Source organism: Zeus faber (assembly GCF_960531495.2).
Source record: "Zeus faber genome assembly, chromosome: 14".
Classification (NCBI taxonomy): domain Eukaryota; kingdom Metazoa; phylum Chordata; class Actinopteri; order Zeiformes; family Zeidae; genus Zeus; species Zeus faber.
The window spans coordinates 25,247,486-25,269,982 of record NC_137200.1 but is presented as its reverse complement, the minus strand read 5'-3'; the positions used below and the strand labels follow the sequence as shown (position 1 = coordinate 25,269,982).

Sequence of the window (22,497 nt, the reverse complement as noted above, 5' to 3'; positions counted from 1 at the left end):
GCCCACTGCTCCTGGCTGCCCTCGGAGGAAGGACAAGCCAGGAAGGGTCAAAAGCAGAGATCTCATTTCACCGCCACCATTTGAAGCATGCGTGTGTGTGTCGGTCGCGGTCACTGCATGAATGCCTGTGTGTGCCGTGTGACAAATAAAGATTCTTCTTCTTCTACTTCTTCTAAGCTTGTCCTGTTTAATCTTAAATTCCAGGATGATACTTCGGAGATACTAGAATGATACCAGGACGATACTACTGAGATACTAGGATTATACCAGGGCGGTGCTACTAAGATACTACTGAGATACTAGGATGATACTAAGATACAGGATGGGTAAAGGCAGCAAACTAGTTTCCCCACTGGGATGAATTTAAAGTATACAAAATAATGTACTTTTATAATAAACACAAAATATGCATTTATGTATTAAAAACCTCTAAATTCATGATTTAAATAATTCTTGTTTAAGGCACTCCTTGTTCTCCTAATATTGTTGTTGAGACTGCAAAACTACTTTATTGGAGTAAAAAAGCTGATTAGCAACAGTCTTCATGGGTTTCTTATGAAAGAACTGGATTGATGCAAAAAACTTTACATTTTACATTTACAAATGTGAAGTTTTGTTGAGATATACTTTACACTTTAATGATTAATAATAAAAATGATACAAAAAGATGCAGCTTTTATAAGTAAAATGTTAATGATATGCAGAAACAGACTATACGTAGCATCAAATGAGCCTGCCAACACGACATGACATTCTATTGTAGTTTCAATAAAACAAAGAAAATTTGGTTAAAAAAAGTAAACACAACTAATTTCTGACAATAAACTAATAATGAATTTCTAACATTTTGTGCACATGCTCAGTCCTTTGAATTTGGGGATTTCCTCTTAAAAAGGACTCAAAGACAGAGAAGAAGCACTGAAAGGTGCAGATCAGGATGAAGAGATGGACTTCAACCAACAGCATGATCCATAAAGTAGAGCAATAATAACAAAGATATAATATTATTGTGGTAGAATCGTAATAAACGGCTGTTTCTGTCAGAATAGAAAAGAGGAGGATGAAGTTGACCAAAGAAAAGAAGATGAGTGGAAGACAAGATCTGCAAAAACTCTCCTGCCGTAGTTGGTCTGTTGTGCATGATCCATTTGAAGAAAAATTCCGCTCTTTGTTCAGCTAAACATTATTTGTCCATCATTGGGAGTCACCTCCACTGAACGGAATAAGAATCTTTTAAATTGATCGGGTATTTGGGAGAACAGCTTAAGTCGATCATAGTGACGGAAGGATATCGGATATAAAGTGGTGTTTTCTTTCACTATAGTGCCAGGGGTCCAGTAGTGTTCTGCTCTGTGACCCCGGGCTCCATTTCTGACCTGATGCTGCCATTATGTCCACAGGCCGACGGGCACCATGCCCTCCTTGCTGCTCAGCGGGGGCAGCAGGCTCTCATCACGTAGGAAGCGCAGCGGGAAGTGAACCAGCAACCCCCGCACGGCCTTCAGCTCCTCGCTGGCCTGCTCGGGGTCCGAGTCGCACAGACGCTCCCTGCACGTATGGTCCCTCAACTCTCGCATGTTATGGACAGCGTTGCACGGGAGGCAGCAGAAGACCTGATGGAGAGATGGATAGAGATAGATATATAGACAGACAGACAGACAGACACATAGATTCATGGATAGATTCACGGATAGATAGATAAAGAGAGACAGACAATAATAAGTATATTAATAAAAAATAGAAAAATAAGGAAACATACAATAAACCTCAAAATTAAGAACAAACAATACATCTCTGCATCAACAATTGACACTGTAAAACACATAGGAACATGTGCAAGTTTTGATACAAATATACATAAAATTAAATCTGCACCTTATCATAAATGACAGCATTCAATCTAGCCGCTTCATTCCAGACCGAGAAGAAGAATTCATCGCTGATCGGATCGTCAATATTGATCGCGGGGTCTCCGACCAGAACCCTGGATCAGAAATACATGTTCATAGAACATCCACCTTCGTAGACAGCGGTCAATTTCACGTTGACTTCCCGCACATGGGTAAAAATCCAAGCACATTATGAAAGAATGGGGTGAAATAAAGCACATAGTGACGTGTTGTCTTCACCCGAAACACTCCCTGCGCAGAGCGAGGGTGAGCGGTCCGGCCTGGTACTCCTCGCCGCCCATGGTGGACGGGACGCGCTCCTCGTCCTCCACCAGCACCGCCAGCTCGCTGTCCCGGCTGCCCAGCATGCTGCGGTCATTGATGTTGGCCGAGCCTGGGACGAGCAACGCAGAGAGCATGTGTTATTAAATTAAACCCAAACCACCGGTCGTTTGGGTTCCGTTTTAATTCTGTTAAGAGGCAGGAAGATTGTTTGCTCTCTTACTTGAGTCACATTGGTCCAGAAATAAGAACAACATTGAAAGAACCATATTACCATATTTTTCTATTTGGGCCTTCCAGAAGAGATCAAACTCACCGAGAACTTTGAGGATGTTTATTTTTGTTGCAGGTCAATTAGTGAAATTACGGTACTTCCACTTGATCAGAAACTTGGGATGGATAGATAGACAGATAGGTTGCGTTCGCACAGCAAGCCTTGGGGCTCAATTCAGATTTATTGTGCGGATACTATTTTTTTGTTTGGTTGTTCACACTTTTTTTTATTAATGTGGTCAATATCAGATCCCAGCGTGAAGGGGTCACGGTCCTGAACTGACCCACATGCGCAGAAGTAACAGAGACATCACACGCAGCTCCCTGTCGTACAGAACATGGCAGACAGGGGGTTGTCGGGCGGCGCGGGACCGGGTACCTCGGCTCAAGCTTGCGGATGAAACCTTTAAATCCAGGCAGGGGCACGGTGCTTTTTATGTTTCCTCCAATGAGGCAATTTTGTCAAATTAAATAAAAACGCAATGTGCGCAAATTGCTCCCTCAGAGGGGACACACACACACGCACACACACACAAAACACACATACACACACACACACACAATCTTTCTATAATTAATTTGCCCTCCCCGCACTGTATACGCTGCTTAACAGTGGCGGCCGTGGTGCGGGCACTTTTCTTTTTGTGTCCTTGGTCCATGAACATTTTGCGCCCTGCGGTCCGGTCCCTGATAATAAAGAGGTCGGGAACCCCTGCAGTAGTAACGGAAAAGTTGCATGAATTTCCATTTGACTGTTCAGAGTGAGGGCGCGTTGCAAAAAATTGGACCTGTGTCCTCTTTAGGACCACATCTGAAAGTGTCTCAATTCAGAATTCAAAAGATCAGATTCCATGTGATTTTTACTGTTCACACTGTCATGAAAAAACTGATCTGAGTCACATGAGAGGAAAAAATAAAAAATAAATAAATCGGATTTGGGCCACTTTGACCTGCAGTTTGAACGTAGCCATAGACGGTTATTTCTGCAGATATTTGACCTTTCATAAAGAAAACAACTTGAATAGCTTTTCTTAAAATGCAGGAAAGAAACATATGTAAATAAAAATGTAGGTTTTTCAAATCCTTCAAACTGAATACAATTTATTTATTAAAAAATAAAAAATAAACTGAAGTTGGCTTCTGCTCAAAATCAAACTACTTCATTAAAATCATTATTTTAACTTCAGGTAAAATTAAAATTTAATTATATATTGAGGTTGAGAAGCTGAAAAAATAGAAAAGGCCCCACCTATGATGTAGCGTCGGTCGTCTGCGATCAGCATCTTGCTGTGCACGTAGATGAGCTCAGTGACGAGCGACTCGCCGAGCTGCGAATGAGTCCTCAGACCACAGAGCGAGATGTAGTCCATCCACCGGTCCAGCACTGAGGGGGCAGCAGCAAACGGGTTAAATCCAACCAGTTTAAAAAAGGTCTAGTACTGGTCACGTGGGTTAGGAAAATGAAAAAAAAGCTCCAACTAGGTGATGATATCAGAGACAGATACCTAGAACCAGAAGCTTCAATGCCAGAGGACGGAGAAGAAAGAAAAGAAGATGTCAGAGATGAAATGATAACGCCTCCTTGTTGATTGATCATGATTTATTTATTTTGCTGACGGAAGCGACAGGACTCACCTTCACCCAGTCTGGACAGGATGGAATGCTCTCCTCTGCAAATCGTCCTAAAATATCAGAATCAGAACCACAATCAGTTCCTTCCATACAGTCCATTCTCATATACGAAGGATTTGTCGGGGTGAGGATTGGTGCATTTCTCTACGGGCAATTAGTGTGAAAATAAGCTTAATAGTCTGAAAAAATCTAAAATAAAAATGATAAAATAGAGTAAAACTAAATTATATTAAATAAAAGAAGTATAAAATAAAATAGTAGTATAAAATAATATAGCCAAATATAAGCACATAGCCAAAGAAATCCAGAACAGAAATAGGTAAATATATAAAAATATACAGAATGTACAAATGTGATTCAAACCACAGGGTAATTGATTGGTGTGCATGATATACAGATTGTGAAATATACTATTACCATGATCGAATTAACTTTTAATAGTAAAAAGAAAAATAAAGAACGATGAACCAGTGATTGCCTCCATGGGCATGGGTTGGGAAACACCACACTTTTAACATGTCCACCTATCCGCACTCAACGTGGTGGAGCAGTTAATGACTTCACCAGAAGTTAAGAAGTGTAGCGTTCCAAAACTAGTCTTTCACACCGGAGGGCGTAGGGTGCTGACCTGTAGGTGAAGTGCAGGATGGCCTGGATAGCGTTTCCACCGCCCTCGCTGATGTCGCCCTCGAAGCCGGGAAGCAGGGGAACCACCACGTACACCCTGAAGGTCTTCTGCTCGCTGGGAGCATCGGGTGGAGAACACAGAACTGTTACCGTGACATTACGCTTCACCCTAAGGGACCCCGAAAGCTTGTATTCTGTCTCACCGACTGCACCGATAAGTTGGATTGCTTTTTAACGGATTTTTACATTTCCTTTAAATGTTCTAGCTCTCATATTAGGCTCTGGCTGTTTGATGCCATCTTCACAGATGAAATCCAACCATTTTTTCAGCAGAAATTCCTCACTCTGCATTGGATCCTAAAACAAACCATATTTGCTTTGCTGTGATTTATTATATTAATTATGAGTTTATTTATTATAATGTTTATTATTAGTTAGCATTTCGGGGACTCCCGTTCTCCTGTATTTCTACTGCACACAGAGTCCTGAAGATAGATCTTGCACATAATGGTGGGAATTCCAGACTTCCAGCCAAAGATCCAGGCACAGAAACAGATCCTCAAACCTTAAAATCTTTAAATTGCAAAGAGATTCCAGAGTCATGCAGGTACCTGTGTGCACGCAGGATTCTCTTCACTATTGCGTCTCCGATCCCATTGTGCACGCTCTTCCCATCGGCACAGCTGATGAAGAACTGGTTCTGCAGGCGGAGAAGGACCAACCTCAGTCCCTTCGAGCAACAGAACTGGACCAGGACCAGTGCTACGGGGTGGCTATGGCAACAAGACAGTGCTGTGTTCCTGTGTTGTGCTACCTAGCTAATGCTAATGCGAGATTTGGATAGCTGGAAAATGGGATCCTTTTTTTTTCTATTATGTATTTGTGTTCTGTACATGTTGTCCAACAACAACTTAATTAGTGACAGAAACTGGTTCTAGTGGTACAGCTGGGTGTCACTGGGTACTAGTGGTATAATTGGCTGTCACTGGGTACTAGTGGGTGTCACTGGGTACAGGTGGGTGTCACTGGGTATGAGTAGGTGTCACTGGGTGTCATACCATGGCTCGATGTGGTAGCTAGGTGTCTAGGTGTCACCGGGTACTAGTGGGCACGACTCTGTGTCACCGGGTACTAGTGCACACGACTCTGTGTCACCGGGTACTAGTGGGCACAACTCTGTGTCACCGGGTACGACGGGGTGTCACTGGGTACTTGTGGGTACGACTGGGTGTCACCGGGTACTTGTGGGTGTCACTGGGTATGGAACGAGCCCGGAATGATTTAAAGTTGCAAACTAGGGGAGAAATGATCCACATATCGGGGCGTGGGTGCCTGGACGTGAATCAGTGATTTTGTGTTTGTTTGCATGTCCTATTTGCATTCTGCTTGATAACTTCACCTGCATTTCACTCCAGAGATGAATAAAGTGTTATCATATTGTATCTGCAGATCTGTGCACCAGTCACCTCGATGTAGATGTAATGCTCGCTGTTGTCAATGGTGTCGATGTAGGCGTTGAGGATGGAGTTCTCACAGGTTCCGGCCGACCAGCGATCTACGGAGCGCAACACCTGGAAGGATGGGAAAAACTTATACCTTTGTGGCTCCAGATTAGCATTTTCCGCTAGTAGCACTGGTGATCCCCACTGAAAAAATGTAGGGGCACCACCGAAAATCCAACTTTCATCTTTTTTCCATGTTAACCGTATAAATGACTGACTACAATATTCACACTTACATGTAACACTTTCTATTTTAATTTCACGGCTCTTTTCTAATAATGAATAATTCAGAACCTTCCCTCAGGACTTCTTTGTATTGTTGACAGCTGTTCTTTCAGTTTCCCCTGGTGGTTTGTGCACAGTGCCCCCTGTCTTTCAGGAGACTCCTAGTTATAAAGGTTTGTAGAACTGTCTCCAAAAATAGTCGCAAAATGCCACTAAATGGTTGCAGTCTGGAGCCCTGACCTTTGCTGTATGAACGCACAGAACATGAGCTTATACGGCTTCTGCCACCTTTTCTCACAGTAACATCTGTGAAAAGTTACTGTAAAAGCAGATCATGTGAAAACTATAATGTATCATATATATTAAAAAAAAGTATTACATTTTCTTTTTTTTTGGGGCGTCACGATTCTCAAAAAATCCACGATTCAATTTGACTTTCTATTTTAAGGTCACAATTGGATTTGATTTAAACATATGTATTTCTTTCAGCACTGACGGTTATGCCATTGTTAGACTATCGAGTCTTGAGTTGTGAAAAAAACCCACTTGTTCTCAATAAGTAACTTTTATTTGAATATTAAAATTATAAATAATAACAGAAATATGAGAATATTTAAACACACCTAAACAGTTAAGTTGGGATGGGTTGAGAACCTCTGCACTCGAGGACATTCCCTCAGTGATGGTCGTGTTTATTTCCCACTTTCATCACCACGTCCATGGAATGACTGGACATTCTGGTTAAAGGTGCACTCCCCCTTGTACACACAGTGAAACGCCAGAGGAGAGGGAAACGCCCGGTGCGTCATGCGTCTCCGACGACTTGGCCCCGTTACCAGGAACATTTCTCTCTGATGTGTGTTCATTGTGCAACAAACTGGATCAAATTATGTTGAACTTTAATATTCAAATTCTATTTGGTTCCTGCAGCCCTAGTGCCAGGTGGGTGGGTGCAGTGTGCGTTGAAGGATGCGGTGCAGCGGACCCTCCGGAGCCGACCGCAGTTCTTCCCAACTCCGAACCAAATTTCATGAAAGTCTGTTTCGGAGCCGGGCGAGCCGCAGTCCACACCCCCCAGTACGCTCTTGCATTTATTTACCGGCGGATCTTGACCGCCCCAAAGTGGCGACCATGTTGAACAATATTACCCACAAAAATAAGGAGCGAATCGCAAACCTGCTTGTGATTCCCAAGTTTGAAATCGAGCGCTCATTTCAATCAATTTGAATCTTGACACCCCTAAAATAAATGATATAGTCACACATACTGCGTGTCACACACACACACACACACACACACACACACACACACACACACACACACACACACACACACACACACACACACACACACACACACACACACACACACACACACACACACACACCACCTTATATTATGCAGCTGCTCAACGTGTATTCTAATAAAATCCTACCCTGCCCGTTTCCCACAGCCCTGGGTGGTGTGTTCCTACCTGGACCTTGGCTCTTCCGGACGCAGGCACAGTGAAGGGCAGCTCCTCGGCCGTGCTGTGGGACTTGGGGAGGAGGCAGGGGTAGAAGTCGTCCTTGTATTTGTTCTTGAAGACCTACGGCACAGCAAACAGAAGGGAGGAGAAAAGTGAGAATCGTTTTGCGCCTACTGTAGCCCTTCTTCTCTTTTGAATTCTTCCAGGTTTCCAGGCCTTGAACCTTGGTGAAGTTCCATCTCTGGATGAAGTGTCGGGCGGTGTCCCGGGCGGCTTTCCCGTGCAGGACGGCCGACAGATCCCTCCAGGGCATGCGAGGCACTTGGGTACGATCAATGTTATCTGGAAAGGAAAATTTTTTTATTAGACTTTTTAAAATTTCAAAATTCAGTGTAGATCTAGTCTGAAGTACCTTAACCCTGGTCGTTTTATTTATTATTATAACATAGCTAGGAATGTAGCTATGAATTCCATGATATTTCATTACCAAGGAATTTAAATTCCACGACCCATGGGACTCCTGGACAGTTTACCTTCAAAAGGTTTGTCCAGTTGAACCCAGTCTTTGGTGATAAAGTTGCTGTAGTCTTTTCCCAGCCACAGTTTGGTGTTTCCACTCAGCTCCTCAGGCGCTGACGATCCATCATCCTACAGAACAGAGGTTCCACACGTGTGTATATTGCATGTAGGGCTGGAGGATTGGCCCGCATTAATAATAACCTTTATTTGTATAGCACCTTTATACACAGCAGTGAACCCAGAAACTTCAGACCAAGTTGTGTGGAAACAATGGACACACAATTCTTGGACCAATTGAATATTTACTGGATCAAGTATTATTTCATATTTACGATTCTAGGTTCTATATTTGTCCCATGCAGTCATACAAGTACTGTATACTGCAGTAAAACTATAACACCTGAAGGCTCTGCAAAACAAGGGAGGAATATAATAATAAAAATATATGTATAATCTAAATCTGAAATACACACACACACACACACACACACACACGGTAAAGCAAACACATTTTTGCTTAAAGTGTGTGTCCCAGGGACCAGTAACATCTTCTCTGAATTAACAGAGAAGGAAATAATTCAATACCCTTAAAAATCTCATTTTAGACTTCAGACCTTCAAACCATTTATGGCCTTCATATCTTGCTAAATGAATTTCAATTTTAACTTTCTATCTCAGACGTAAACGGCCCACTGGCACCCTGTCACAGTCCACCTTTAAAATACGCACCAGATAATTCCATTCTGGCCGACCGTCAGCTCTTACCTCTGAGTGGTGCTGAGGCTGCGGTGTCTCGGCGGAGCCCAGGTCCGACAGGCAGTAGCGGCTGTCGTCCCAGCGGCCGAATGCAAGGTCGATGCCGCCCAGGAAGGCCACCGACTGGTCTATGGCCACCATCTTCTCGTGGTGGGCCCAGAGGAGGACCACGGAGGACACGTGGTCGGGGTGACGCATCACCTGAGGGGCCACGCACGGGAAACACATGAGGAAGGCAGTGGGGAGGGAAAAATGAGATTACTATTTAAAACACTGGTTATGTGGGTTTTTGGTTCGATTGTATAGTGTATATTATACAGAGAAATGTTAGAAATATTTATATACGTTTATAGGGCATACGATATGTACACGTGCATGTTTAACCATATATGAAGAAACAAAAACATATACAAATACACAAAAAAAGTCTATCAAACTGTACAAGAAGTTGAAAAACACATTCAGTGTCCATCTCAGGCCAATTGTAAAGCAGGTTCAGTCTAATAATTATTAAAATAATTGATAAGAGACTATTATATTTGATGACACTTGCTTTCAATCGTCCTCAGTAATGCATGACTTCCCTCATAAGGCTGAATGTGTTAATCCATCCACCCCAACACCAAAGTGTTTTCTACTCTTTTATCTGAATGTAGAGGTGGGGGGTAGTAGAGTGCTGGGACCTTGATGTTGGGGTGCATGTCCATCAGCGTCCTCTTGCTGTGCTCGCTGTTGATGCCCAGTGCCAGCTCCACCTCTTTGTACAGCAGGATGCACACCTTCACGCCTTGCTCCTGCAGAAGATCAACAGGAGAGTTTGGAAGAAACCAGGACCAGATGAAAGAGCGATAAACAGAGGACTGAAGGGAATCTCTACCGCTTTGCGTTTGAGAATCTGGTCCAGGCGCCAGTAGGTGTCGGTGGCCGGCCTCTTCAGGAACACCTCCGGGCTCAGCCTGCAGGGGCGGAGCCAAGAATTTTACCATCCAGACGCAGGTCTGTGCCGATCGGTGATGACAATGCAGCGTGAACAAGTGGCACTGGATCGGTTCCGTTCCTGCCGGATGTCCTTTCTCAAGATCTTCAGACGACACCTGGACCCTACTGGACTCGTCTACCTCTTGAGGAGCTCTTTCCCCTTTACTTTCCTCTTGACCTCTACCAGTGCTGCTTGTTCTTAGAGAAGCTTCAGTGTGACTGTCATTTACAGTGGTTTGATACTGTGACAACGTGTGCCTTTTCGAAGTCACTTTGGACAAAAGTGTCTGATGGAATGACGTAATGTAATGTGAGGTGACGTGACATGTGATGTGACGTAAAATGTGATTTAAGGTGACGTGAAGTTTCCTCAGTTGATGCTCACCACCAGTCTGTGATGAAGATCTCCTCCTTGGCTTGTTCCAGAGCGTCCGCCAGGTCTGCAAAGTACCCGCTGCCGTTCACATACCTTCACCACCAGAACAAAAGACAAAACAAAACAAGGTTCTAATGCTGCGAAGGTAATGTTCGCTTTACTCTCGCAGCATTGGAACCTCCACCCCCCCCCACAAGCCTTGCATCACGTCTGACCATTTGGTGAGTGTGGCACGGCGCGGCGGTGCGAACCCCTCGAAGCGCTGCACCCGCAGGAATTCGCAGGCCTCGGACAGACCGTTGATCTCGTGACTCCACCAGTGGGTCTGTCTGTAGTTGCTGCACTTGATGATCAGACTTCTAGATGAGGAAACACACCCAGCATGCACAGCAACCAATCAGAAGACACACCAGGACAACCAGAAGCAGGGCTAACAGGGAAGCTCCAACTTCACAGTCAAGATAAAGATACAAGATTCAATGTTTTCATTGGCACAAACACAGTGACACTGGAACCAGGTGGAGCAAAATACTTATGGCTTGCTTCTATTATGTATTAGTAGTAAAAGCAAAAACAAAAAATAATATTTACCGAATTAGAGATAAGTAACATACTGTGCACAAGTACATGCAAATAAATATAAGTTATAAACATGACTCTATAGCAGTGTTTTAAAACCACTGGCCCATCAGAGAGCCCACCAGGAAAATGTTTCAAATTCCACTTAAAACAAAAAAAAGTAAATTAGCTTTTGTGTTGCAAGACCAAAATTGCAAGGCTGCAATAATTCATGTAATTAATCAGTTCCAGCGGAATAGCAGCTCCGTGTTCCACAGAACAAGATTAACACAGTGATGAAAAGTTCGAAAGTTCTCTTTTTTGAGATTCAGTTCTTGACGAGCCACTCAGTAAAAAAAGTCAGTTACATTCAATATGAATAATGCCAAGGCCGTCTTTTGCCTTGGTCTTTAATTTAGTCCCCAGTAAGTACTTTCAGTTTGTGAATTGAAGATTCACTCTTTTGCCGGACGGACTCCAGACTCCTGAGTCATTTAATAGATGTGTTCGCTATCAGAAACATAATGCTAAACAGTTCTAAATTTTTTCTGATGGGGGATTGTTGCATTTTTACAAAGTGTGCTGTGGTTGTAAACACTGCAGGATGAAGTCAGATCCCTGCTCTGCTCTATGCACTGTCCTGTGCCCTTTTCACAGAACGGGTGAAACTAACCGAGTGAAGTTCTCGATGCAGACCCCGTGCTTGGTGTCGGTGTACGCTCGGCCCACTTTCACTTTGAACTCCGGGTCGAAGAGCAGAACGAAGGAGATGACGCCGTGGTCGCGGTTCATGTAGAGCAGGAAGGAGTCCTTGACCACTAGCCAGCGGCGCGACCAGCGGAAGCAGAACTGGTGGTGGCCAACGCAGTTCAAGCCCTGGATGCGATGACCCCCCGACCTCTTGAAGATAGGACCCTCCCTGGAAGCACAAACACCTCATCTCTCAAGGCGGAGGCAAACTTGAAAAGAAGTACAACCTTTTGACCAAAAAGACATGTTCAGAACAAGATAAGAACCAAACAAGGCGCTGATTTGGGTTCTTTGTGTTTTTGGTGCAAGCCCTAGAAGGGAACCTCCTTTTCCTTTTTTTTCTTGTTTCCATCTTTAAATCCACCAAAGACGCAGTCGACTACTCTCGCTGTTGCATTTGTGCTTCTTTCGCCGCCACCACTGTTGGTTTGCTGTTTTTCGGACAACCTCGCGCTGAAAATAGGTGCCACGGAATCACTCTGCGCCCCTTAGTGGCATGGGATGATGTGACCCACCGCTTACTTAAGGTACATTTGGTGGCGTTTGACCGATTTTTCTTCCACATCATTTGAAAGTGAAGAATCAGAGCTTCCAAAAAATGTGTCACTTGCGCAAATCAAGAAAATATTTTTTAAAAGCTATGACAAAGGTGTGTTCAAGTGAGTTTGAGATAATCACCTTCTAAGTTTTCCCAACACTTAGTTAATTCAGTAAGTTTCCAGAATGCAAATGGATAGTTGTCACATGGCCACTTGACACCCTGCTGAATGGGGACATCTCTGCATTGTTCTTGTGTTTTGAGGGAATGTTGAACAGTGTCATCGACACACAACATCTTTTGTTTAAAAAAAAAAGCTTTTAACAGTAAAAATATACGTGTTTTATAAAAGTGGAATTATTCAGGAGTTTAAAAGTGCGAACACAACAACAAAATGTAGAGTCTATCAATAATATGAGTCTCTGTACATCAGCCTTGGTGTGTCATTTAATATATATGCGTATGCCAAATATCTTCAAAGTTGTTCGAGTTATTATGTGGGCTACCCAGGCTACACTCTGAGAGCCTGTTTGGGGCCTCTTCTCATGAACCTTTTGCCCCCGGATCTCGAGAAACTTGTCCATTACTACTTGTTCATAATCTGCATCACCAACCTCAACAGACTTCATCATGTCAACGGGCGTATCGTCGGTGGTTCTTGAAAATATTCTGTTTTATCGTCACATTCAGGTTAATATCCACTGTTTGAAATGTTCTTCAAGTCCGGGATAACGCCGGTATCAGATCCAGCAGCGCTGTCGTTCTCAGGGTTGCTGTCGGATAACTGACCATCACCGTGGAAAATGAAGTCCAGTACGCGCTGCTAACACTGACTTGGATAAATCGCACTGGTCAGACTAAGGTCTGATATGATTTAGATCTGCCACCCACTTCTCGTGTTCCATAACGACACGGAGATGAAAGTTTTCACAGACAAGTGAAACCGAAGGATCCTCGTCTTGTTTACAGAAGTGACGTCAGCATTTCTTCTTCGATGGTACATGCCCCCTCCAAAATGGTGTCTCAGTGTGTGTAAAAGTAGTAGGATTTCAAGGGTTTCACATCGTGACTTCACATCACATGGAATATGGAGCAATGATCTTCACCTGGTCGGTCGCTTTAAAGGAACATTTTGCCATTATTTATAAATCAAACTTGGTTTTGGAAGAAAAAAAAAACAAAAAAAAAACAACAAAAAAAACAAAAACAAAGGAACACGAATCTGGAAACATCTTATTTTAAAGGTTTTTTTTCCAACTTATTTGGCTGCTCCTGGCAGTTTTGGAAATGCGTGAGATAGCGGGTTTTGCTGCGGTGTGCCACATATAAAGAAGTAAACCGATTTCCTATTGAGTATTCTGACAATGGTGTTCTGGGACATGCTCTCCACTGGTTCTTACGTCTTTTCTTCTTATGTCTTTTAAAGAATGCCTCCACCTCCACTCCTTCTGTTCTTCTCGCTCACTCACACGTACATAGATACAACCTTGTCACGCCAGTGTTACTCACAGGCCTTTTGGTCCCAGAGCGGTGACGAAAGAAAGCGAGCTCACGTCAAGGAATTCCAGCTGAAACAAAAACAAAGAGATCTTGAGACAAATCGCTCAGATTTGTTTTTATAGATTCGTCCAATAATACAGTATTTCTATGCAAACAACAATGTTTGGCATTTGGCTCCAGAGACTCATATGACGAGCCAGAACATGCAACACAGGGAAAGCTGATCTGACAGCGGTTGGAAGTGGGGGTAGCCTAGTCTAGTAGAAGAAGGATTTAAAGGCCACCATCGGCAAAATTCCCTTGTTAATTCTGCTCCAATTACGGGAGAGTTAGTAACTGTCACTCCTTATCACCATGGCAGCCAGTGAAAACCCAGAAGAAAATTCTGTGCTACCAGCTTGTGTTCAACGTCCAAAAAGTGAACGTAACGGCAGCTCATACAGCACCAACGTTTTGAGGTGAAGGATTTCTGATTTTCACTTTTTGACATTTACCCTTTTAAAGGGTAGCTGATCCCCTCTACAGCCTTGCATTGTGCTAACACAGCACGCAGCCCGTCGCTGTGTCTGTACTGTACACTGGGATGGAACTGGTTTTGAACTTCTCATCTGAATCTGAGAAGACGAACAAATAAATCTAATTTCAGTCACATGAGGAGGTGACCGATGAGGGCCATGCACCAAAAGACTTGTTTTTAACAAATAAATAACCTTGTTACTAGGCGACTTTGTGCCAGCAGTTTTACAAATCAGTGTACTGCAACAGTGAGCGCCCGATAAAAAAAACAACTTTAATTAGCCTGAAAATGTACTCAACTCAGAAGGTGGCCTTTAAACATTCTGCCTCACTGAATGAAGGTTGAAGTGATGTTCTCCATTGTAACAATGAGCCGAGTGTGTGTGTGCGTGCGTGCGTATGAAGAGAAAGAAAGATCAGGGAGCAGAGAGAGAGGCCCTGCTCTCACCATGCTGTGGTCATTCCTGCAGAAGGCGTTCTCCAACAGACCATTCAAATACTCCTCCAGGTATTTCTGCAGAGCAAACCGGAAAGTGACAAACCAAGGCATGAGGCTTCAATTGAAAGGAGCATTTCTCCAAGCACAGCTGATTTCAGGCCATCCCTTACATTTCTGAAGACCTGGGTTTCATTTAGAACTAGCGTTCGGGTCTTCCCAAAGCACAAGCCTTCAGAGCGCGTACTCACCGGTTTGCTGGACGTCCTCCGGTTCCGCTCGGTGCCGTTCAGGACGGGCATCTCCTCCGACATCGCCCTCAGCTGGTGCCGGTCCTTGGCAAACCTTTGGGAACAATTTCAATATTCAAAGCAGACGGCGTGACGGAACGCACACACTCACTCACTCACTCACTCATTCACACACACACACACACACACACACACAGACACACAGACACACACACACACACACACACACACACACACACACACACACACACTTCGTGTTGGCGGATGGGGCCGGGCGCTAACCTTCCCAGAGGCAGGAAGTGAAGCATCATCTTGTGCTTGTAGAGGTCACGGTGCAGCTCCTGGAAGCGCCGGTACTTCCTCTTCACCGTCCACTGGAACTGGCCGTGAGTCAGACGCACGGTGTACAGCGTGCAAACACTCACCTGCCACCGTCAGAAATATACACACACATAGATATTGTGTGTGTGTGTGTGTATATATATATATATATATCTATATATATATCTATATATATATATATATATATATATATATATATATATAGATATACATACATACATACATACATACATACATATATATATATACACACACACACACACACACTATATATATATATATGCTAAACACGGTGTGAAAACTAACAGTAAACTGCGATAAAATGCAACTATTAAATGGTGGAAATATAACATGAAGGAACATATAATTTACATCCTGTTTAATCCCATAATAAGCTTTTTGCGGTTGGAGGTTTGAACATGATTCAATGGCCATCTTTATCTGTGAATTAAAGAAATTAAGAACTTAATCGGTTCATAAATAGGTTCAAAATTTGCCAACGCTGCTGGTCTTAGGAACGTTTGTCTAATAGTTATAGCAGTAAAAAGCCTCAATTTAACATCACACACTGGTTCTCATGGCATGGAGCAAAAAGACTTTGGAGGTGGAACCTTCTTCTTGTTTCTTTTCCCCCAGAGGTTTGAGTGTTAATGATGAGACGCTCTGCGCAGGAGCCAACACATTCCCACGCAATAAAAACACCTTATATTTAGCATGGAGGGATCCTGTGTTCACCACCTATTTAATGCACTCACCAGGTTCAATCTGTGTGTTAAAGTCAAAACGTTTGATTTTTTATTTTATTCCCCAAAGGAGATGAATCACCTTTGTCGCATTGCAAACAAGGATAAACTTTATGGTCTACGGTCTAGGGCATGCCGTACCTTGGAGCGGGTGGTGTAGCGCTCCGTGCTCTCCACCCGGCAGGTGATGGGGGTCCCCGGCAGTAGGAAGGGGACCCCTTGCTCCTTCACATCCAGGAGATGATGCACCACCAAGAAGGGACGACCCTCTGGGTGAGAAGGTGATGAGCCAGCATCAGGTCGAGGTTTTAAATGACAACATCAGTGACCGACACCAGTCCGACTGGTTGGGTGTCATGGTTTAAGGATATGTGCCGCCATGTTTCAGTCCAGGGCCTCATTAAAATGTTGTTTCCGTCATTAATCACGGTGCATACTGTACATGCTGAGAAACTTACCACTCTGCTGTAGCTTCTCACTAGGCTTCAATGCAATGGGGCAAATGTTTAAGTGTTAAAAAAAAACAAAAAATGGTGACATCTCCTTTTCAAAACTGTGAAACTCACCATATTGTGTTACAGTCTTTGTATTTAATACTGGAGTAAAATAGCTGCAGACCGTGTATTTTAAAAGGTTTTTAGTTAATCTTTTGCCAATCGGCTATTTTGGCGACATCTGCTCTAACCTAAGAGACTAGAAACAGGAAGTTGTGTCACTTCCTCCTGGCAACCTGCTGCAGCCAATGTTATGCTCTGGATGTACTGCGGCAAATTGCAAAAGTTGTTTTTACTAAAATGGATCGATGGTCAAATGTGATTTTGCACCATTTTGGAAAAGGAGACGTCAGAGCATTCGCCCGATTGGATGGCGCTGAAGCCCAGTGAGAAGCTGCAGCAGAGCGCTGTGTCTCTCGTACCAGTTTTTCAGTTTGGACTCACCGCTGTAGTGCAAGAGGCCGTCGATCTCCTCCGGACTCAGCCGGTCTCCATCCTGCGAGAAGCGTCGTCGCCCCAGGTTTTGGCCGACAGCGCTGACGGCCATGGGCTCGATGGGATCCTGCGCTGGGTCGGCCATCATCGCGCGCTGCAGGAGGAAGCTGCTTCAGGGGCGGACACGACGACGCACGTCAGGTTTGGGTTGATTTGATCTGATTTATTTGACATATCAAGAAAAAAATAAAAAATGTATATATAACAGGTGCAACAAAGATATTAATTGAAAATGTCAAGGATAACAATGAAATTAAAGGAGAACTTCCATCATTTCCATCGTGATCATCTTTCCAGGAAGACCGATAGCGGTCACAGGTGACTAAGGTGGGTGGCATCACATTGGCTACCTCAAAAACAATACATCCTTACATATAAAACAAACAAAGCAAGGCAAAGAAAAATACACACACACACACACACACACACACACACACACACACACACACACACACACACACACACACACACACACACACACACACACACAAACTGTCACCTTATGTTATGCAGCTGCCAACTCCCAATCTTTGAGTTTGGCCACTACATTAGGCGCACCCAACAAAGCCCAGATCAACAAAGCCCAGTTCTTAAAACTACCTTCCACAATGTTTCTGGTCCTGCCCATAGTTGAACAGCCATGGCAGTCCCTAACTAGCATTAGATAAATTCTTAAAATACCATGGCCCATTACCTCAGTTTCAGCTGCCATACTCTATTTTCAACCGGCAACCGGTCTCTCATTGTAATTCCATTTTGCGATTGTGGTGTGGTGTGGTGTGGTGTGTATGGTGTGGTTTGAGTAACCACACCCGACCTGCATCTAGGTGATTGGGTAGGCTGGCTGCATACCAGTTGCTCATTGGTTGGGCTAACGGGCAGCAGGTAAAACCCCCATCCTTACACACACACACACACACACACACACAGGTTCGGAGCCCTGTCATGACATGTTCCATCTGCTCCTGGCTAATTCCAACCAGCCTCCTCTCTACGATAAACTGATGTCTCCAACCCATAGTCTTCTGTGTCTCTGTGCCGGAGGGCCCTGAAAACACCACTCGGGTGGCAGGTAGTAGGAGGAACTACCACAGTGATCATTCCATTTACACTTGCAGGACTCAGAGTGAGTGATATACACGCATATTCCACAGCATATATTTGTTTTAAAGAATTTAAAATTAAAGGCATATATCAATTCAATGGAGTTGAGTCACTATGGTAGAAATAGAAAATGAGGGAATAAAAAAAACCAAAAGCTCATAAAAACCAGGTGCGGTTTTTGGCTTTGCTCCCTTTTCGACAAACCTACAGTTTGCAAACCACTGTGGAAATGAGCGTCGTTCAAAAAGCATTTTATACTGTGGCAGACGGGGGGGGGCGGGGTTAAGCTGCATCTGCAGGGGAGGGAGCTGGCTTGGCCGTGGCAGCGCAGCTTTTCCGGGTCTGCCCAATCGGCGCTGATTGGTTGGACCAGAACAATGGACATCGTTCGTGTCCCAGAGCACGTCCACGCAAAACAAACGCTGTCAATCATTTCTAGTTTATGTTTCTGTTGTGCCAGCGAGGCGCTCTGTTACCTGCATGAATAATGTCCCGGCAATGTCGGCGCTCCACTGCCTGAACGACTCTGTCTCCCTCCCTAAACCCATACATGTGGGTAGAGACTCCCATATATACTATTTAATAAAGGTAAATACGAGTCACCCCATCCTACATTTTAACTGGCTGCAACATGCAAAACCGGCTTTTGTTTTGGATATTCTGGTTATTCAGGATTGAGATATTGTGGATTACACGGCGTGCCATCCACTAAAGGTCAGTTTGGGAGAAGTTTGAAATTCCATCCCATGTTTGTCCCAGCTCCTCTGTGTCTCTGCTCCCATCCATTAATAATCTGCACTGGGTTCATATTTCACTCAAACTGCAGCATTCTACTTTATCTTTTTTCAGACTGTTGAAGCTTTTTTTTTAAGCTAAATGTCTGTGGAGAAAGGCACCAATCCCCACAAGAGAATCCTTGTGTATGGGAACCTGCAAAGTGCGTGTTGTTCTTGTTGCCATGGCAACAGCAGACTCATGGAATAAAGCACAATAAAACCGAGAACAGGTTTAGAATGAGGAACCCCTTGATGCCACGGCTTTCAGAGGCTTTCTGGAGTCATGAGTGAGGGAGAGAGGGAGAGAGAGAGAGAGAGAAAGAGAGAGAGACAGGGAGGGAGAGGGAGACGGAGAAAGAATGTAAATAAGGGTGAACTATCCTTGTGCTTTATGAGACTAAAAATTGTAACTTCTAAATGAAGTTGAACTGAGAACCGTCTCCCATCACAGCTACTGGAAAACACAAAATAATAATAATAATAATAATAATAATAATAATAATAACTAAATCTAAATATGACAATTGTGGTTTGTGCTCCAAACAGAATTTTTTACAATTAATTTCCATTTCCTTTAAACTAATAAATACCTTGGTATTTAATACATTTAAAATAACTTACCATTACCAAATACCTGGGCAATAAACCAGACTGACACAGTAGTTACTACTATAAGTCTATGAAGTCTCTGACCACATGTGTTTTTCTTATGAGTTATATTACACCGTTATCTACAGGTTTCAATATATAGTTGAATTCCTCCTTCATTGATCAATACACTTTCTCCAATGTGTGAAAGTCGGAGAACACAAAACTTGTGACTTTAATATCACTTTAGTTATGGAGGTGTGGGACTCAGAGGTTTCTTATATCCTAAAAAGTGGAGTCAACTCACATTCAGCTCCAAATGGAGACTCAGAGCTCAGTTATCACATTATACAGTATAAATTGTTGATTTAGGATCATGACGACAGCTCATACCTACTGTAGAAGAGCAGTTTCAGGTCAACTCTTCAGGGGCATCTCCCAGATTTGGCAAGGATAAAAAGTAGCTGCTGCAATAAGAAGAGCGCAGAAATGTGATTACTAACATTATTAACATTACTACCATTAATAACATTACTTCCATTAATAACATTATCAACATTACTTCCATTAATAACATTACAAACATTATCAACATTACTACCATTATCAACATTACTACCATTATCAACATTACTACCATTATCATCTTTACTAGCATTAATAACATTACTTACATTAATAACATGACTAACATTAGTAGCATTAATAACATTACTTACATTACTATCATTATCAACATTACTACCATGACTAACATTACTAGCATTACTAGCATTAATAACATGACTTACATTAATAACATGACTAACATTACTACCATTATCAACATTACTACCATTATCATCTTTACTAGCATTAATAACATTACTTACATTACTAGCATTAATAACATTACTACCATTACTAACATTAGTAACATTACTAACATTAGTAGCATTAATAACATTACTTACATTACTAGCATTATCAACATTACTACCATGACTAACATGACTAACATTACTAACATTACTAGCATTAATAACATTACTACCATTACTAACATTACTAACATTACTAACATTACTAGCATTAATAACATTACTAACATGACCAACATTACTAGCATTAATGACATTACTAACAATGATAAATGAATAACATTACTAACATTAATGACATTACTAATATTACTTCCATTTCTATCCTTTTTACACCTGTTATAATGATTGTTGTTGTTGTTGTTGTTGTTGTTAGCATACCTCTGTAAACCGACCCCTAGTCCCCGGCCTCACTCCTCGGGAAGAAGGGTCGAGGGGGAAAACTTTTCCCGTCGCGTCACAAATCCAATCAGGGCGACGAAGTCAACGCTCAGAACAGAGAAGAAATCACGAGGAATCCCGCGAATCCAGACGAACCGGCGCGAAGCCGCATGAGTGCGCGTCGGGATCAGGAAGCTCCGGGTGCGGTTCGGGCGGTGGAAGGGCGGCAGCTTCCCCGGGATCCGGGTCCCTCCCACGGCCACAGGCCCCCGCGCAGACTCCCGGCCCGGGGGCCGCCGTCCCGTGCGAACCCGATACACGTCCAGATAGAAGCCGCCCTCGTAAAGTTTGTTACCATAACTGTTATTACAATTTAAATTGTTGTTGTTGTTGTGTTTGAATGGGAGAACCCGCTGTCGTTATGTTATTATTATTATTGTAATTATTATGATGATGATGATGTTGTTTTTATTATTCACTGACTGGCACTGCGGCGGGCTGCAAGTTATGCTGCGTTCAAGTCAGTCGGGAGACTCAGAGCTACGAGGAGCCGCCCCTTCTTTTAACCAAAATAAATCTGTAATATATTAATAAAGATTATCCGTGTGTACTATCGTGTGTACATAGCACTGCATTATACATCACCTACGTGTTCGGTTCATAAACTTTAGCATTTTTTACAATTATTATATAGAATAGAGTGAACTTATATTGCTCGCAACTGCGATTGATTTATGTCTTTTATTGGTTTGTCAGCTCTCGGATCTGGCCATAAGTTGACGCCGTGAACTGAAGCCCCGGAAAGGGAACCTCCATCCTGGCGTGAAAGGGAACCTCCATCCTGGCGTGAAAGGGAACCTCCATCCTGGCGTGAAAGGGAACCTCCATCCTGGCGTGAAAGGGAACCTCCATCCTGGCGTGAAAGGGAACCTCCATCCTGGCGTGAAAGGGTTGCACGGACAGTATGGGGACGGCGAAGCTGTTGTTTCCTGATTTCTGCTGTGGCTTGAATGCAGCGCACGCTGACCAATCAGAGTCAGAAATCACAAGTCGTAGAAAATAAAATCACAAGTCGTAGAAAATAAAATCACAAGTCGTAGAAAATAAAATCACAAGTCGTAGAAAATAAAATCACAAGTCGTGGAAAATAAAATCACAAACCAAAAGAATCACATTCGACACATTCAGGTCCAACACGTGGGGAGGAAATATCGTTTTAAGTTTCAAGCTGTTTATTGGGCGATTTATCAGTAAATTTAATTGAGTTTCAGTTCATTTATCAAAAATAATAATACAATAATAACAATAAAACGAATAACAATAATAGCAATAATTACAACAATAAAAAGAATAACAACACCAATAATAATAATAAAATAACAACAATCATAATAATAAAATAATAATAATAAGAATAAGAATAATAATACAATAAAAACAACAAAAATAATATTAATAACAATTATAATAATAATAGCAAAATTAATAACAATAAAAATAACAATAATAATTAAATAATAATCATCACAATAAGAATAATAACAACAATAATAATAACTATAACAATAACGATAAAAATGATTAAATAATTAAATAATTACATTAATAATAATAACAATAAATATAGCTGCAGGCAGC

The 22,497-nt window shown here is 42.7% G+C and overlaps 1 protein-coding gene across 5 annotated transcripts; it reads right to left on the bottom strand.

The window, feature by feature from the left end:
• Window positions 1-496: 496 nt before the first annotated feature.
• On the bottom strand, window positions 497-20,990 carry pld2 (phospholipase D2). Of its 5 annotated transcripts, none has more exons than XM_080013958.1 (25): window positions 20,860-20,990; window positions 20,012-20,085; window positions 17,100-17,308; window positions 16,303-16,430; window positions 15,359-15,501; window positions 15,077-15,170; window positions 14,838-14,903; window positions 13,883-13,941; window positions 11,759-12,004; window positions 10,743-10,886; window positions 10,537-10,620; window positions 10,051-10,129; window positions 9,857-9,967; window positions 9,183-9,374; window positions 8,432-8,546; window positions 8,122-8,240; window positions 7,905-8,018; window positions 6,170-6,274; window positions 5,315-5,403; window positions 4,705-4,818; window positions 4,080-4,126; window positions 3,694-3,828; window positions 2,130-2,283; window positions 1,876-1,984; window positions 497-1,613 (listed from the first exon to the last, which is right to left on the bottom strand). In XM_080013958.1, exons 3-25 carry the CDS (start codon window positions 17,236-17,238, stop codon window positions 1,389-1,391), a joined length of 2,811 nt encoding a protein of 936 aa, XP_079870084.1. In that variant the 5' UTR covers window positions 17,239-17,308; window positions 20,012-20,085; window positions 20,860-20,990; the 3' UTR covers window positions 497-1,388. The 5 variants fall into 5 exon arrangements, 4 of the variants coding, with proteins under 4 accessions (XP_079870084.1, XP_079870083.1, XP_079870085.1 ...); XM_080013957.1 differs by having other exon boundaries at window positions 17,100-17,260; XM_080013959.1 differs by having other exon boundaries at window positions 20,016-20,085.
• Window positions 20,991-22,497: the final 1,507 nt, after the last annotated feature.

Bases quoted from the DNA above. Each gene is read 5' to 3' on its own strand.
- pld2 (XM_080013958.1), bottom strand. From the start codon at position 17,238: ATGATGGCCGACCCAGCGCAGGATCCCATCGAGCCCATGGCCGTCAGC. The intron at 8,019-8,121 runs GTTCAAGGCCTG...GCTGTGCCGTAG, and splicing joins AGAGATGGAACTTCACCAAG to GTCTTCAAGAACAAATACAA. The intron at 1,985-2,129 runs GTGAAGACAACA...TTTCTGATCCAG, and splicing joins CTGCGCAGGGAGTGTTTCGG to GGTTCTGGTCGGAGACCCCG.